Below are 17323 nucleotides of genomic sequence, written 5' to 3'. Positions count from 1 at the left end.
AAGATGAAACAAAACGGCTGCGTCAAATGGTGATAATTATCGGCCTGCAAAGACACGGTGACTTGTTAGTCTTCTCTCAGGTATAGCTTGTTTGATCTCCTGACAATTAAACGCTGTCGTCTCAAGTTCCCATTTACGTCTTACATCCTGCTTCTTGAAAAAGTCCTGACATTTTAAGCGGTGTGATCTCACAAACTTTCATTTTGATGTGAATGTTCACTATAATGTAAATGGTTATCTCTCATTTAGACATCTTTATGGAAGGTTATTTTTTATTTCTTACAGAAACTATGTAACCCAAATATAGCACAAATTGTTAGGGTGTAATGATGCTGAAAACCGTATCAATTTGCGTCAGAAAGCTTGAAATCGTCTACATAAGACCAGGAAGGGTCATCGCTTACTTCCTTCTCTCTACCAGCAATCGAAGTTCTTGTACTTCATGCAGGATCTTAACGAGAATGCGCGAGACTCACGCCAATGCTATACTCACATTAAGGCTGACATGGAGGCTGATATTGGGATAAAACATAAAACATTTGCATGACGGTTCTGTCAACTAGAAATTCAGCGTTACAATGACTAGGTCAAGAGCAAATTGAAATGCCACTTACTTCATTCTAAAATTGAATCTGAACTTTCGACATCAATTTCCAATACCCGTAGCTGATTTTTTCACAATCTGTAATGTTTCCCGGTGATTTGGTTGAAGTCAGACAAAGTTCATGAACGAAGTGAATGGTCAGACTTCACCTTCTTTGATTTCAACCACATTACTCCTTCTGATTGTGGGATATGATAAAAACGTGGTGATCATTATTTCATCGTATCACGATAAACTTCTAAAGAAACTAAAAGGAAATAGAAAAATTTAAAGAGAAAAAAATCTTCAAAAAATCGTCCCATCAGTGTGTGATTAATTTTGATAGGTAAACAACTGTAGCATGGAAAAGGGATACCCTCAAGACCTCATTTAAACATGTTGAAGAGATACGAACGACAATCATGATCTTCGTCTAACAGCAAAGGAACCATTTCCAGCGTCTATGATTGAATGACGTCACCATACCTTAATGCTGAGTGGCCTACCTTTCTTCTGAAAAGAAATCAGCTAAATGTGATCTAGACTTGGTTCAAATCTGTGATTTGTGAATGATTTAGTGTGGTGAACGCGTCGATCTGTGTTCTGTTTTCATGTGAAACGCGTGAGTGGGGTGAACGCTATAAAGGGGATTCTCTCCCAAACAATTCACTACTACGCAGACTCAAAGGTAACGCGATCAATCTCTTGGAGAACCTGACCTGGGCTGCCAAATTCCAAATAGCGAGAGAAACAAGAGAAAACTATTGCAAATGATTTTAGTTTTTAAAAATTCACCGACTTGAACCAAGGCTAAATGTAATCCCTTGTTTAGACGAAGGTGAGGCTGTAGTCACTATTAACAACATGCAATTGTTTGGGATATACTCTTTGAGATGCGAGACATTAGTGATACACGCCCGTCTACGAATGCAAATTATCTACAATAGTGCAAGCCATGTGCACCAAAACACGTCTGATTTCCACCTATAGGCCTGAAGATTTCCCCGCTTCTACAAACAGCTTATACAAACAAAGTTAATGTTCAAAGTTACTCAATGTGAAAATTGGTGTCACATATGGACATCAAACTACCAAGCATGCCGGCACCGTAACGGTTCTGTATCATCCTGATCACTTTACATCCTAACTTGTATGATATTCCACATGAATGTTTTCACGTTATTAATTATTGGTAGTGTTTTGACTTCTACTTTGAAGAAATATTTGTGATCGATGATGATGATGATGATGATGATGATGATGATGATGATGATGGTGATGATGATGATGATGATGATGATGACGGCGACTACGCCGATGACGATGAGATGAACAAGACGATAAATTACCATGGTCCATTGCATTTCCCCACTGTCGCATTTCAACTCAGAAAGGTAAGTTAGGAAACGTAGGCGTCGCAAACATCTTCACTGTCTTACATTTCAGCGACAATGCGTCCTGTTGGTGAAGTAGAATCTTTAGGAAAGACAGATGGTATTGTCATTTATTTCATCTGAGGTATTATCTACTCGGAGATCTCCTCTGACACCCTGTGGTTGCCGTAAAATGCTCATCTCCGCAAAGTTCACTCCCTGCGACACGCCGGGTTTAAGCGCGGCTACGATAAAACCATCGCCGAAATCCCGCTGTCGCCATCTAGTAGACGTGACATCCGCAGCTACTGGAGAACGGTGGAATTAAAAGATTGACTTAGTGAATTTTACAGATACCTTAAGAGCTGGGTCAAATCCTATTAAGAATGAAACATTTGAAGTTTGGTCTCGCTGATAACATTGTCGTGTCTGGGGGATATGCAAATTTGCTTTAATATCAGGGGACTGAACACAACATCATATTTTTTACCTCAGAGGAAATCGTAGGCTGGGTATTATGTTTTAAAGGGCAATATTAAAAGCAGCTATAGGAGCTTTGTCATCAATTTATTATTAAAAAGTAAAAGATCTAGAAGTTGTGAAATTATTCATGTCACGGTATCATTTCGTAGAATCTCCAAATATTCGCCGCAAATTGTAATAATCGTTGATGAAAGATAGCCATCTCAACTGTGACTTGTATAGCTTTCGACATGCAACGCTTCTTGTTTGAGAAGCCGTGAGTCGAATGGATGGTAAATAAATATACACCCTTGGGTAAAATTTTGTAATCAGTGAAAACCATCAAATCTGCCATTTAACAGCATGTTTCAGCCTTCATCTGGGTACTTTTTGTTTATTCCAAGATTGCATTTGCCCTGACATGTCAAAGGTCTGCTTAGGGGGGACTCTGGTGTGCGTTACATATAAACGAATTGGTTGTCAGTCACGTGATATCATTTGATCACATGAACCTCCAGAGTTGAAATTTTGACAGGAAATGTCAGATCATCAATAATCGATCGATAGTTGTCACATCACAGAAACCAGAAGAGATGAGTTACTCTGCCGAATAGAAATGCTGCCAGTTATAGTTGGTCATTCCGCGAATAGAATTCGGGTTGGCGGTATTACACTGTCCACATTCACAATGAATATGGATCGATTACATACAGACTAACGGAGACACCGCAGTTTTAACGTCTTAGCGCGGGATTAAAATGAAAACACTACAACTAGTAATTTATCAGCGCTCGGCGGAGTACATGAAAGACGAGAGGAGGCCCATTCACACGCGATGTCACGTGATTTCGGCTTTCTCTGTTCTGCGGTAACGGGATCTTACCTCACAGGAGATTAAATCGCGGTCTCATCTCTTGATGATGAACACTATCAAGCATTGTCAGGATTTATCTCTTTCTCTGTAGTAAGAAAATTAGTCGCGCCACATCTAAAGACTTCGCCGCTTTTTAAACTTACTACGAGTTACTCCACGCAGATGAGTGGTTAGGGATAATCAAGATGATGTAGTGGATGGGTTGCCATGGTAACTCCATGGATTACGCCTCGTCGTCATCGGCGTTCATTCATTCCCATGAGAGGGGACCTAGCAGATATTTTGGAGAGAGGGGGAGGTTACAACCCAGGGTTAAATCTGTCAAATGGTGTATGTCTCTATAAATCACCATGAAACCGTGACTATTTTGTCCTATGTTCAGACCATACGTAAAGTTTCGTGATATCAGCTATAGGTAGTCTCTTCTGTCTGTATGTATATATTGTTTGTTTTAATTTTTAATAAGTCGCGACAGAATTTTCATCTGTGAAACAACTGTTCAGTCGATGACTATTTATGATTAACGTCCCTCAGTATCATGATCGTTTTCCTGTACGGTATCAGATTAAGGAAGTATTGGTCCACATATGTCGACTGGCAATATATCTATGTGTGCTATATTTATCACTGCCAATTATTGTGTTGTCATAGTAACTGAATACTCTTGCCGTCCAATGCGGTAACCATTCATTATTTCTCGTGCTCTATCGCAACCGGCATCCATTGTTTCATGATCATATCCTTATAAATCTTGGCAGTAGATGTTAGTCAGTACCAAATATTTTTCATGGTTTCATCTCAACATATGATGAGGTGAAGTAAATGAGCTTTGGTAAATAACGACAGATCTTGACAAAATCGATGAAATATTACGTTGGAGAATCTTTTTTGCGACATGGGTGTTATAACATCTAAACTACAACTTATAGGAACCCATTTCAATATATGACATGGCCACAAATTCCTTGATGACTATACCACTATGTGACAAACTAAGGGCTTTAACACTCGTGCAAACACCTTACCCGTAAACTTTCGTATTGTTCTGCTTTCGTTTAACTTTCTGTGTTTTGGAGCTTTTGTACAAAGTTGACTTGTATTGCTCGAGGACATGCGCAGTGTGCAATGCACGTCGGCAAAAATAATTTCGTGATGAAGAAGATTATGATACCGTAACGAATGATTTTTTATTATTTATTCAATCAGTACATACGGCCTTTGACCCGCTAAAATGCAAAGCTTTTGCAAAAACATTGAACACCATCTTTAGAAATATGTGTAAACTTGCAAACCTTTCCTCTTTTTTAATGCAAATAATCTACTCAGTTGGTTTACTACTAAATGATCATTTTGTGACATGCAATGGAATGAATCGTCCCTTTGACTTTGTGTACACTGGACATACTGAGCACAGTGGTACCATATCAAGCTACATCTGTCAGACTTTTGTTCTTTCCATCTACTTGTCCAATACAAAGTCAGTGGCTTGATAATTAAAAGCGGTATTTAAATGAACAGCAGCACCGCTTTTGGTGAACATTGAACAAATTGGTGAGAAAGAAGACTATGTTTCGGAAACATCTGACAGAACGACTTCGTTAATACTTGAAAAGGTATTGGTATTGCTAAACAGCTTTGTTGAGCTCGCAATGGTGCGTATCTCAACTTACTCCATAGAGAGCGATGGATACCACGAACAACGTTGGCTCAAAGTACGCCACGTGACTCATGTTACCGAGCTCTGGTGGCCATATCCGTTATCGAGAACACGATTGGAACTAATTTGGGATAATTGGATGGTGAAGTAATGTCGGTTTAATCTGCAAATGCAAGCTCATCTGCTTTTCTTTTTAAGTTATACACTTGTTTTTATGAGTAATTTGTAATATTGCATCATTCAGCCGAAGGGCTACTAACATTTTGAAAAATTTGAAAAATACGAAGATCCTATCATCCAAGAGGTACCGTATATCATGGAGAAGTTACGTAATGTCAAGATGTCACTCAACTGTACAGCAGATTCTAAGGAATGGTCTGAGACAATGTATGAAAAACAGGAAGAACTGTTGAACGATATTACCAGACTCGCTGAGCTGATCGCGGAAAAGATGTTACGAAGAGAGCGACTGGATAGATTTATCAAAGAACAGGATAGCAATAAGTCACGAATTTGCCTGAACATTTGATCATACGCTGACTCCGTCAGGTAAGAAATGAGTGATGGGAAAAATAGAACAAAAGTAAGGAACATTACATCAGACAATTTGAAATCGATAGTGAGGGAATTCAGTTCGAAAATTTTTATAGAATAATTATAGAATAACAGCATCTTTCCAAAAGCCACAGCCTGTCGTTGTAATGTCAGCTTCTGCAAACAGAAAGATGCAGTATATCGTAAAGTCAGTGAACTCAAAGAAAACGTTCAGCCAAATAAATGTAGCGAAGCTTTACTCAATGAATAAAGGAAGCTAGACGAAAATGACCATATCTTTAGAAGCCAGGAATCAAAATAGAGAAGCTACATCGCGTTTGATAAGTTAAGGGAGCCGTCATTATGACGACCAGGGGTCCGGAAGATGGGGAGGGTCACTCAAAAATTGATGATCAGTAGGGGGTACTCAATAAACAAACGAGGACGGGGGTTACACACAAATTTTCACGCGTGACAATTGTTCTAAATATTACCAAATAACGTTAGTTTATTTCTTTATTTATTATTAAACTTTTTACAGCCAGATTCCATACAAGTTCAGACAGCTGAATTCTTATAAATTACACAAATTAAAAGGTGCATATTAAAACTGCTCTCTGAAAAGTCATAAAAAGTGGTTCTAAAAGTGCATACCTTTGATAATTGTAAAGAGCGTAGGGGATAAAACTATTCTTAAACCTTTGTGTACGACACCTAGGAGTAGTATATTGTTTAGAGTGACGAGTCTTTCTGGTGGAGACTTGGTTGATTAAGTAGTTCAACTTGTCAGTATCAATACAAATTTTATGAAAGAAAGAATGACATAACTTCTCTCTTCTCTGATGCAATGCGTTGCATTTAGTTGTAATAAATTCTTGGTATGACTTCCCTGGATATATGATTCCAAATGCTCTCTTTTGAACTGATTCAAGAAGGCTGGTTTGGTCTGATGTGAGACCATTATGCCATGAGGGACATGTATACTCGACCACGGGTCTTATGATTGACATGTAGTATGTTTGTAAATGCTTTGTGCTCAACCCTGATCTTTTAAGGAGGTTGAGAAAATACAGACGTTTAGCGTCAACTTTTCTGTTAAGTGACGAACTACCAATCCAATCTTGAAGTGATTTCCAGGTATGATCAGGGTGGCGCAAAAAAGCTCTTTTCCGCTGATGTTTTGTCAACACAATTCTGAATAACACAAGAAAAATATCGACGCCAAAGCGTTACAAAGAAAAAGCGCGTAAGAGAAATGAAATTTTTAACCATATTCCAGGATTTTTAATTATTTTGGATCGGATAGGGTGTTCATTCATTTGACAGAGGCACCAAAAGAAATTTCCTGTACACCCCGACTGTAACACCTGAACGCTCCCTCATGTTGATGAATTTAGTCATAAACCAAGCGGTGACGTCATCCACTTCGATCATGTACATCATGACACAGTCTAAACGTTTAGAATGGATTTGCGACAAGAAATTGTCCCCAATTTTGTCCGATATGTTTTTGCAATTTGGCAATAGCCGACTGGCGCCATCGCTAACCATCGCGTGATGCACTGTCGTGTTTCCGGGCAAACGTTGTCTCTTTTCAGATTATTGTATTGCGTGTCTCGTTATCGGGCGACAAGCTCGCGTGAGAGCTGAGATCAAATTTAAAATTCCGCGTTCTTTCAGTGTTCCCCCTCAGCTTCAAGTTTGTAAAAAGTGAAAATGATAGTTTATAGTTGCTGTAGTACAGAAGGTGAGATTAGGGTGTCGAATTGGCATTGACAAACACTCCACATTTCTTTGGCAATGCATTCAGAGCCAAATCAGAAGCCATAGACAGGCATATACTAAAATGAGATCCAAAAATAGTCGGCTGTTGTAGAATTTCACGGTAATGTTATGGATTAATTTTCTCAACGTAGTCTCTGATCTATGCAAACTTCGCATCCAAAAAACAGCAGAAATGTACCTGTCTGTCTGTCTGTCTGTCTGTCTGTCGCTGCTCTCTCTCTCTCTCTCTCTCTCTCTCTCTCTCTCTCTCTCCTCTCTCTCTCTCTCTCTCTCTCTCTCTCTCTCCCTCCCTGTCTCTCTATCTCTCCCCCACCGACGGCGAGCAACTTCACACGTTCTGTGTTATGTTGTTGCAGATGTCCGCATTTATCTTCAGTCAGTATACAGTAAGCCACATTCTCTCAGTCTTCTGCATGAAATAGACACCAGTTGCAATCGAGTTGTTAACGTAAGATGAATATATGGTAAGGAGTAGCAGTGATGCGAGGCGACTAGCTTTCTTGAATTACTCGCAGAAAAAGCATACTGCACAATGGGGGTAGGTAGACCACACGCTCCAGTTGTCCGATGTAACCTTAACTCGCCACGAATTGCTTCTCAACCGTGAACTGCAAATGGAATTACGCGTATCTTTAAGAAGTTTCAGATTTGCATCGCCACACGGCGCATATAATTTAAACGGAGCATCAAATTGAGCGAGAGGTCAACAGAGGTCACATCACAGAAAGGTGTGCAGATGGAAGCGGATGCAAAAAGGCGCCACTTAATTTCTTCCACGCCAGGAGCTCTGCTGACGTTCCGAGTGAAAAACAGTCATTTGTAAGTCTCGCACGTCAGTAAGATGTTACCATACTTTACAGAGGTCAGGCCTGAACATCAAGTTGAACGGAGCAAATTTATCTTCTTTGTTAAATTTATGATTTGAAACGCCTAACCATGCACGTGAAGAAAGCTCCCTGTCTGTAGGCCACTGCAATAGCATCCATGTAGAATAAATCATAGGCTACTTTGCCATGGCTATCTTTCTTCCCAATCCTCTGTGGAGACTTTCGCAGACCCAACCTGTGTGAGCCCATCCGAGTGATCTAATAGTTTTAAGACACGAACAGTGAATGATTATGTAAATTAAAATGAATATAAAAATTGTGATTAGAATAAATTATGCAAAAGACTGTGGAACATCGATGGAAAGAAACAAAATGTGTATAAGCCCGACTATCATTCAAATATGAGTCAACGAACCAGTGTAAATTATACATCGTTTTAAATTTTCGCCGTCTGTTGTTCACTAAGATTGTATGCTCAGCAGGACCAGCTTTGAACACATCTTATAATAACGAAGATTAGTTGAGTAAAGAGCTGATTAAATTAGAAATTGATCAGAAATCTATAAGATTTCAGTTAGAGAGTGTCACCGCCTTTGAATTTCAAGAGTTTTCTGTATACGACAGAGTTCGATTGGCACAACAATGGCCGATTTGTTCAGGATCGTACATCTAATTGTGCTCAATAGTTCGCTTTACCGTATCGACACATCAAGACGCGATTTCATGAGATAAGGACACGTGCATTGCGTTTTAAGGTCACCAATGTCAACGCATGACACTCGGTTCTCGACATCAGTTGTTCGGCTCATGAATTTCAAGTTGTCACACCCTAATGAATTTAATCTCTGGTCTTCTGAGCGTGTTCAGCAAATAAAAGGCCCACCTCAACGCTTGGTAAGTTATTAGGTGATGAAGCGTGACGCTAAATCAGATCCATACATTCATTCATAACAAATTCTTTGATTTCTCAACCACAATAACAGGATATACGATAACTTTGTACTCTAAGCTCACGCCCAGCTGCAAAGATAGCCAATGGACATACATGTACATGCAATGTTTACCAGATTGCCGTCAGCATTCTATACCACACGACATTTGCGTCGCGTTCCCCATACTTCACAGGAACTATCTACGAAGCAAATGTTACAAATTCACGCCTTTACATAGCAGATAGACGGATAGAATTTAGGCAACACATCTGAATTGCGTAGAATGTTCATTAAGATGGACGGGGAGACAGGCGAACAGAAAAGTGTGTGTGTGCGCGTATAATATATATAAATAATAAATAAATAAATAAATAAATAAATAAATAAATAAATAAATAAATAAATAAATATATATATATTATATATATTAATATATATATATATATATATATATATATATATATATATATAATATGACAGGTTTCTAGTTTTGTGTAGCGTGGAAATTTAATGTAGAAACTAAAGAGAAAAATCACACAAATACATATCATTCTCCATTTCATTTCTCATATATATATATATATATATATATATATATATATATATATATATATATATATATATATATATACACGATAATATCTATAATACATACATACATACATACATACATACATACATACATACATACATACATACATACTCCATACATACATACATACATACATACATACATACATACATACATACATACATACATACATACATACATACATACATACATACATACATACATGTAATGTAATGATGATTATATTCATCATCACATGTACAATAAATAAACTGCACATTTGTTTTGTGTTTTGTGGTCAAGAGAACGATTATTTGATGTTTCAGAAAAACGATCCTTCAGTTGCGTCATAAATTAAAAACTCTCTGAGCATGCGCAAGTGAAAATTGCTGTCCTTAAAAAACGGAGTCCAGTGATCCACTTCACAAATCGAGCAACGTATATTTTCTCTGTGCTGACCACCTAGTGACGCGACCACCAACGAACAACCTACTGTTGAGAAAATCTTCATATTGTATTCGTACAATATGTTCCATTTTCAATCCAGTCAAAGATTATCTTTCATATTTCCTCTACGAACAACATGTTATCCACACGAGACTAGTATGTAGATGTCCGATATACGGAAACAGCTTGCTCCTAATTGTTTAAGTGCGTATTAGTTCATCCACTCGCTTCTGTCAAACACAAAATTCAAAAATGGTATAGTTGAGTTTCCCATTTCATAAAGTTATCGTTATGATGTGCCGTTAGGGTGACATTTTAAAGATGAGTTTTTCTGTAGACAGAATCAAATGTTTGATTAATTACACCATCTTATTGTCGATTATCACACATAAACCTTGTTTGTGGTACAACATAACACCGTGATACTATACCGTAAATGATGCTATTTTATTTCCGGGTCACTTTAGCCTGACGGAGTGGGCTTTAGTGTTGTCCCTCCTTAGTTTTGGTATAATAACACACAACTACCAAAACTACGGAGACCTTCTAGACTAGCTTTTGTGCCCTGGTCACTGATAATTCAGCTGGTACTAGAAAACATAAACTATGTGTGAAGTGGTTTGACATTTAAAGGGACAAAGTCGGCCATTTTTCATGAATTTTGTTTGATACCAGATACTACTTATATTGTTTGACATGTTGAAAGATACTGAATGAATGGGTGACCATGCATATATTCGACCCCAGTTTTAGACAATTGAAGTGAAACCATGGCGAAAATGAATTAATATTAATAATTAATCATGACCATTAATTCATTTTCGCGATGGTTTCGTGTATCGTGTCTAAAACCGGGGTCGAATATATGCATCGTCACCCATTCATTATCTTTTAACATGTCAAACAAATATAAGTAGTATCTGGTATCAAACAAAATTCATAAAAATGGCCGACTTTGTCCCTTTAATAACTTTTGTTTGCATTTATTCCGACTGCTTTCCCTTGGCCGACTTATTACAAATCCATATTTCATTGTGAGGATTTCGCCTTGTATGCCATGTATTTAGCCTTCTGCATTGATATGTAGCGATGACCTCAAACTTTGTTGGATTCATGTAGACTAGTAGCACGTGAACTTCATAGATTTAAGATTTTACGGAAATTATACAAAAATATACCTGTCGACGCCTGTTCCAAGTAAACTCCCTCGTTTGACACACATGAAAAAGGACGTGTAGATAGAAATATACCGATTCGAAATCTGTTCATGCTTCTCAGAGGCGATGCCTGAACACAACACGAGTGACAAGTGTGTGCCATTGTGGTTGCTTTTAAAACTGTCAGTGAAAGTAATCCAATGAAACGTTAGTCACCTAGATTGTGACTTTTTACATACTAATTATGTCCTAAACGTATGTAAACTGACACGCCATCCAATCGAAATCGCTCCGGGTGATGGGTTGCTCCTCTCCTCTCGAAAGCGCGCTCGGTTTTCCCGGAGGGACGACAGCGCACTTCCTGTAAGGACCCTAATTATGCAAATACATACCTCACTCAAGGGGGAATTGAATTACCGCCAAGAAGTAGTCTCATGCATGCGTGGACGAGCTTCGGATTTACGGAACAAAACAGGGAGAGAACGCGTTAGCCATCGACAGTTCTTCCTCTCACTGTTATCTATAGAGAGGGTGTTGCCAATTGAAGATAAAGTTGCGCTATGTACAGGGAATATGGAACAAATTATTAATTTGACCATGGAGGTACTTTTGGTACCTCCATGCTTTGATAAACATATATATGAAAATCTGCATATTTGGTAAACATTTCAAATGAAAAGCGGCACAAAGACGTTTTTTGCCTGTCCTTGCAAGACTGAAATTTTCTCCAGCTTTCCTACTACTCGAGCTATCCCAAAATGTATTCCAACGTTGTTTGCTGTTCGGAGACGGCGTGCTGATGCTGACGGCGGCTCCCTCTCAGCCTACACAGGGTATAGCAGTTGTTTTTGTGACGGCTAACAATGGCTGAATTCTACCTGCACACAACAAACGATTGAAAATAGTAATTACACGGACATTGTGTTCAAATGTAAAAAAGAGCGGGTCGTCAGTGACACTACCGCTCTATGGAAAATCCTCTTAATTGCTTGCATTTGTCTATTGAAGGGATAAGCTCCCTCCACGAGGATTCTCAATCGATGCAGACGACACAAAGTCTGAAGACCGGAGTTGGATTTCCACTTGGCTGGTAATCACTTTATGGCTAGGACATTCAAAGCTATTGAAATGGCAAGCCGTTTTCCACACCAAAGGCTTTCAGGGACTTCTTGGTTTGGGGATAATACGGTGGGGGATGTTACATTAGATTGCTGTGGGGTCCCTAACACTTAAACACGACTCCCCGTGGCTTAAAATCATTGATACGATGGTCAACAATTCGTTCTCGCTGCCGTGGTGCATTAAAGAGTGACCCTTAACCCCTGAGAGTTTGACGAGATATCTTCATACTTGGTCGGTCTAGGATCTTCAAAGTGTGTTGCCGACATCAAAAAACTGGTTTAACTCATCGGCATGATCGTAAACAAACGGTCCAAGAAACGAAACACCGCCAAAATTACAAACATTTAGAGCGACTTGTCAGAGATTTTTGTTTTTTTTTCATGTAAGTCCATCTGTTCCTTTTCCGAGGTATGAAGATCTCCTGACTTATGAGTCAGGTTGAAGCACAGAAAGAGAATTGATCGACTCACTCTTTTCGAAAGCTTGGATAAACTTTACAAGACTAAATGTCGACACTTTTACCGTTCGCAATATTTACAATCAAACATATCACATCTTTGATCTTTAATCGCACGTTTTGTCACCATATCGGACTTCATCGATAGAGAAAAAGAGCCGATTTGCGACACCACAACTTTTCAGTAAGTACTCGCATTTTAAAACCTGTTGCTTTGCAAATTTGAAAAACAGCTTACGCAACACGGTATCTGAGAATTCGAACAGGTTTTAAAGCTTGTCATTGTATCATACGCACACTTTGATACAGAAATACCTTGCACCCATGGAGGAGTGTTTTGTTTACTTAAACTAAGTTAATTGGGAGCCCCAGCTATTTTATGTCACCGTTGATAACTCTAATGAGTCCTTTTCATCGCGATAATTATCAGTAATTATCGATGGGTAATTAGAGGATCGTTAAACTGGAAATAATTTGTTTGACAAATAAACATGCAATCGTAAACATCGTCCTCGATTAATGAGATAGCATACCCTAAGGGGGCGCTATTTCATCTTGCAGTATCAGGCGCTTTCGTTTTGGTGACGTCATCGTCCACGAAGACAATCAGAGTCGTACCTTGGCCACTGCGTTGAATGAACGGTTTATGGTAAGATCTCACATATCACTAGGCTATGAATGATTTTGATATGATTTTGCCCTTACTTTTTACTCTCTAGGCCCTGCTTCCTAAACCTGTTGTTATCTGTTATTTTGGAATGTATATTCCAGTTTGTAGTTTGCTCTGTTTATAAAACACAGACACTCTCTTCCCCTTCTTCCGTTATCAAGTTGAAAAGTTGATTTGCCAGTACATCCTGTATGTTTACGGTTGTAATTTTTTGTTGACTACTGAATTTAGGTCCGTAAAAGAATTCATCTGCCAATAATATGTCATATTTTATACAATTAAATGTGTTGACAGGGCAAATACTTGGTATTTCACCAACTTCATTGAGAAGAATACGAAAAAGTGTTTGTTTCACAGAAAAAAATGACAATATTATGGATAGTTACGGTTATTGTCCTTTGAAATGTATGCATTGGTAGCGCCACAGATTTTATCCGAAATGTTAATATCATCTGTTTACGTCGTCATCAACTCTATGTGAACTCTTGCTTTGTCTTTTTTGTTCGTTTGTTTATCTGCATGCTTGTTAAATGAAACGTTGAAACGAGAAAAGCGGTTCGCCTCTACTTTTTACATTGTCGTTCAACAAAACGACAGATGAACCAATTGTTGGTGCTTCTTTCAATTTTTCCTTTGCATTTTCGAACGGGCAATTGCCGGATACATCGAACTCATTATTCAAATTTCCAATTTTTCAGCATGACATGTTATGAACATTTGGTATCGTTATCGAAAATGGCAATATATATATATATATATATATATATATATATATATATATATATATATATAATATATATATATATATATTATATATATATATATATATATATATATTATATATATAAACACAACAAGGAAACACCCCAAAACAAGATAAGTCACATGTGTATGCATTGCCGATACAGAAAGTTCGTAATTTCTGCAGTGGTCAATTTAATTCAGCTGAAAGAACAGTGACATGTGCTGGAGGATTATTACTATAATTGTTACATCATTTGGAAAATGTCATTTTGAAAAGATCTGCCCATTACCGGTAGCTTCCGCTGACCAATTATTGACGGCCGTGATGAAAAAATGAAAAACCCTGCTATGCATCATATTTCAAGACCTATCACTGCACTGCGAATTATAGGTACATGGTAACATGGTACATGGTATACATGGTAACCAGCGCCAGCAGCGTTGCTAGTAACTGCACTTTTGTTTTCAAAAGTTAACTCTCTACGACTTCCCCCACAACGTCAACCATGAGATGTAACAGTAAACCACATAAACCGCAGTTAATTTTTGTCGCGAAAACCTTGATAAAAATGAAGCGTTATAACTTTGCCGAAAGTTCGATATCTCTACATATATGACGACACGCCCTCAAACTTGTTGACAGTTCATTGTATTATTAATTATTCACATATTCGCTTTAATATAGTATATGCGGCGCAAGGTCATGGTACAGATATTTCTGTGTGATTCATTCGTAGCGCGAGTCTGCCAAAATTATGAACGTTTTGGTGGAGTGACTATATGTTCTGTGTTGAGTGTGTGATCTGGGAGTGCGCCCGAAAGAATTTTCTTTGCCGAGTTTTAGACGCTGTACACTAATTGTGTCCTTACTGCCAGTGATAGTCATGATCGGGTTAGTTCTTAGTATCAGCAAAGTATGGCCATCAAGAATCTGAAACTTTCACATATGCTTCCTTCCTCGTGTGTTTTGCATAAGCTGTCTTTGCGAGGCCGTATAGCATCACATTTCACAGTCCACTTTGTTCATTACCGATTTTAAAGGGACAAAGTCGCCCATTTTTCATGAATTTTGTTTGATTTGAGATACTACTTATATTGTTTGACATATTGAAAGATACTGATTGAATGGATCACCATGCGTATATTCGACCAAGATTTTAGAGAAATTAAATGAAACCATGGCGAAAATGAATTAATGGTCATGACCATTAATTTATTTTTGCGATGGTTTCATGTATCGTGTCTAAAACCGGGGTCGAATATATGCATGGTCACCCATTCAATCAGTATCTTTCAATATGTCAAACAATATAAGTGGTACCTCGTATCAAACAAAATTCATGAAAAAATGGGCGACTTTGTCCCTTCAATGAGTTTCTTGAACAATGCCATCCCATTCTCGCGAGGCAGAGCATAATTTCCGCTAACGGGTAGCGCAAACTGTTGCCATAAAGAGGCGCATGGTTTACGACGATGTGCCATCCCGGAGCAAACTGCACTGGAAAATATGCAAACGATTTCAATAATCTGTTATAAATACTCCTGTAAGAAAATGTCTCTAAGTACCTTGATGGTCCCTTATCTATAGAAAATGGAGAATTTTGCTGACTGCAAACATAAACGTCTGATTATATATACAACAGAACATCTTCATTCCGGTATCTTCTGCAGTTTTTATCAATCTGCAGTTTTTAGCTCCGCTGTCAGCGACGCGGAGCTTATCAAATAGGTTGATTTTCCGTCGGCGTCTGTCATCCGTCCGTCCGTCCGTCCGGCGTCCGTCGTCCGTCAACAATTGCCTTCTCCTCTGAAACCGCAAGTCCGATTGCTTTGAAATTTCATATGCAGTTCACTTGGGATGACCTCACTTAAGTTTGTTCAAATCGTGGTGAAATTTGCATATTTGTATTTTTGGGGCATTTTTGCCGGTTTTGGTAAAAAAATCTTCTTCGCTGAAACCGCTTGTTCGATTGCTTTGAAATTCGATATGCAGTTTACTTAGGGTGACTTCAGTTAGATTTGTTTGCATATTTGTTTTTTTAAGGCATTTTTTGTCATTTTTGGTCAAAAAATCTTTAAAAATCTTCTTCTTCAAAACTACCGTTCAGATAGCTTTGATATTTGGTACATAGGTCCCAAGGGATGATCTACTTCAGATTTGTTCAAATTGTGCAGAAATATGCAAATTTGTATTTTTAAGGCAATTTTTTGCCATTTTCGGTCAAAAAAATGTGTTATTTAAAAAGGACTTGTCGGATAGCTTTGAAATTCGATATGCAGGTTCGTACAGGTGAACTTAATATGACATATTGAAATTATGATGAAATCTGCAATTTTGTATTTTTAGGGCAATTTTTGCCATTTTTGGTCAAAAAGTGTATTTCTCCAAAATTACTTGTCTGATAGCTTTGAAATTTGATATGCAGGTTCGTACAGATGAACTAAATGTGATATATTGAAATTATGATGAAATCTGCAATTTTGTATTTTTAGGGCAATTTTTTGCCATTTTTGGTCAAAAAATTTGTTTCTCAAAAACTGCAAGTCTGATAGCTTTGATAATTGTTATACAGGTTCCAAGGGATTATTTTAATATATGATTTATTGAAATTATGGTGAAATCTTCAATTTTTATTTCTTCAGGCATTTTTTGCCATTTTTGGTCAGAAAATTTCATTCTCAAAAAACTACTCGTCAGATAGCTTTGGTTGACATGTTCTTAGGGATGATCCAATGTGATATATTCAAATCTTCAATCGTGTATTTTTGCAGTTATTTTAGCCACTACTTTTTTCTGGCCACTGAAATAAGCTATCAAAGATTTCCACCTTCTTCATCAACATGTGTCAAAAATAGTTATTCTCTACATAAACACAGCGGAGCTATATCGGCCGTTAGGTCGCTTGTTAAATTTAGAAATTGCTAATGCTCACTCACGTTTCGGATAAATCTGGAAACAATCCCAGAAACAAAAACAGTTCATGGATTGATCATGACAACGACTTTTGATGCAAATAATTTGACAATGACACGTATCAATACCAGTGTTTCGACACCACTGCACCGATACGTATTGAAACTTACTCTCTGTTGAAAAGCGGATATGCATATCAGGGTCATCTATGGCA

The 17323-nt window shown here is 37.9% G+C and overlaps 1 protein-coding gene across 1 annotated transcript in view; it reads left to right on the top strand.

Annotated features, from left to right (window-relative positions):
• The window catches only part of LOC139144520 (complement factor B-like), a 52664-nt gene that overhangs the window by 21940 nt on the left and 13401 nt on the right, over nt 1-17323 (top strand). The window contains exons 2-4 of the mRNA XM_070715218.1: nt 1780-1977; nt 2823-2848; nt 13343-13430. Of these exons, the coding sequence (XP_070571319.1) occupies nt 1780-1977; nt 2823-2848; nt 13343-13430 (312 nt within the window). The remainder of the gene's footprint in view (nt 1-1779; nt 1978-2822; nt 2849-13342; nt 13431-17323) is intronic.

Source organism: Ptychodera flava, chromosome 11 (genome assembly GCF_041260155.1).
Source record: "Ptychodera flava strain L36383 chromosome 11, AS_Pfla_20210202, whole genome shotgun sequence".
In the NCBI taxonomy this organism is placed as follows: domain Eukaryota; kingdom Metazoa; phylum Hemichordata; class Enteropneusta; family Ptychoderidae; genus Ptychodera; species Ptychodera flava.
This window is presented reverse-complemented; position numbering and strand designations above follow the sequence as displayed.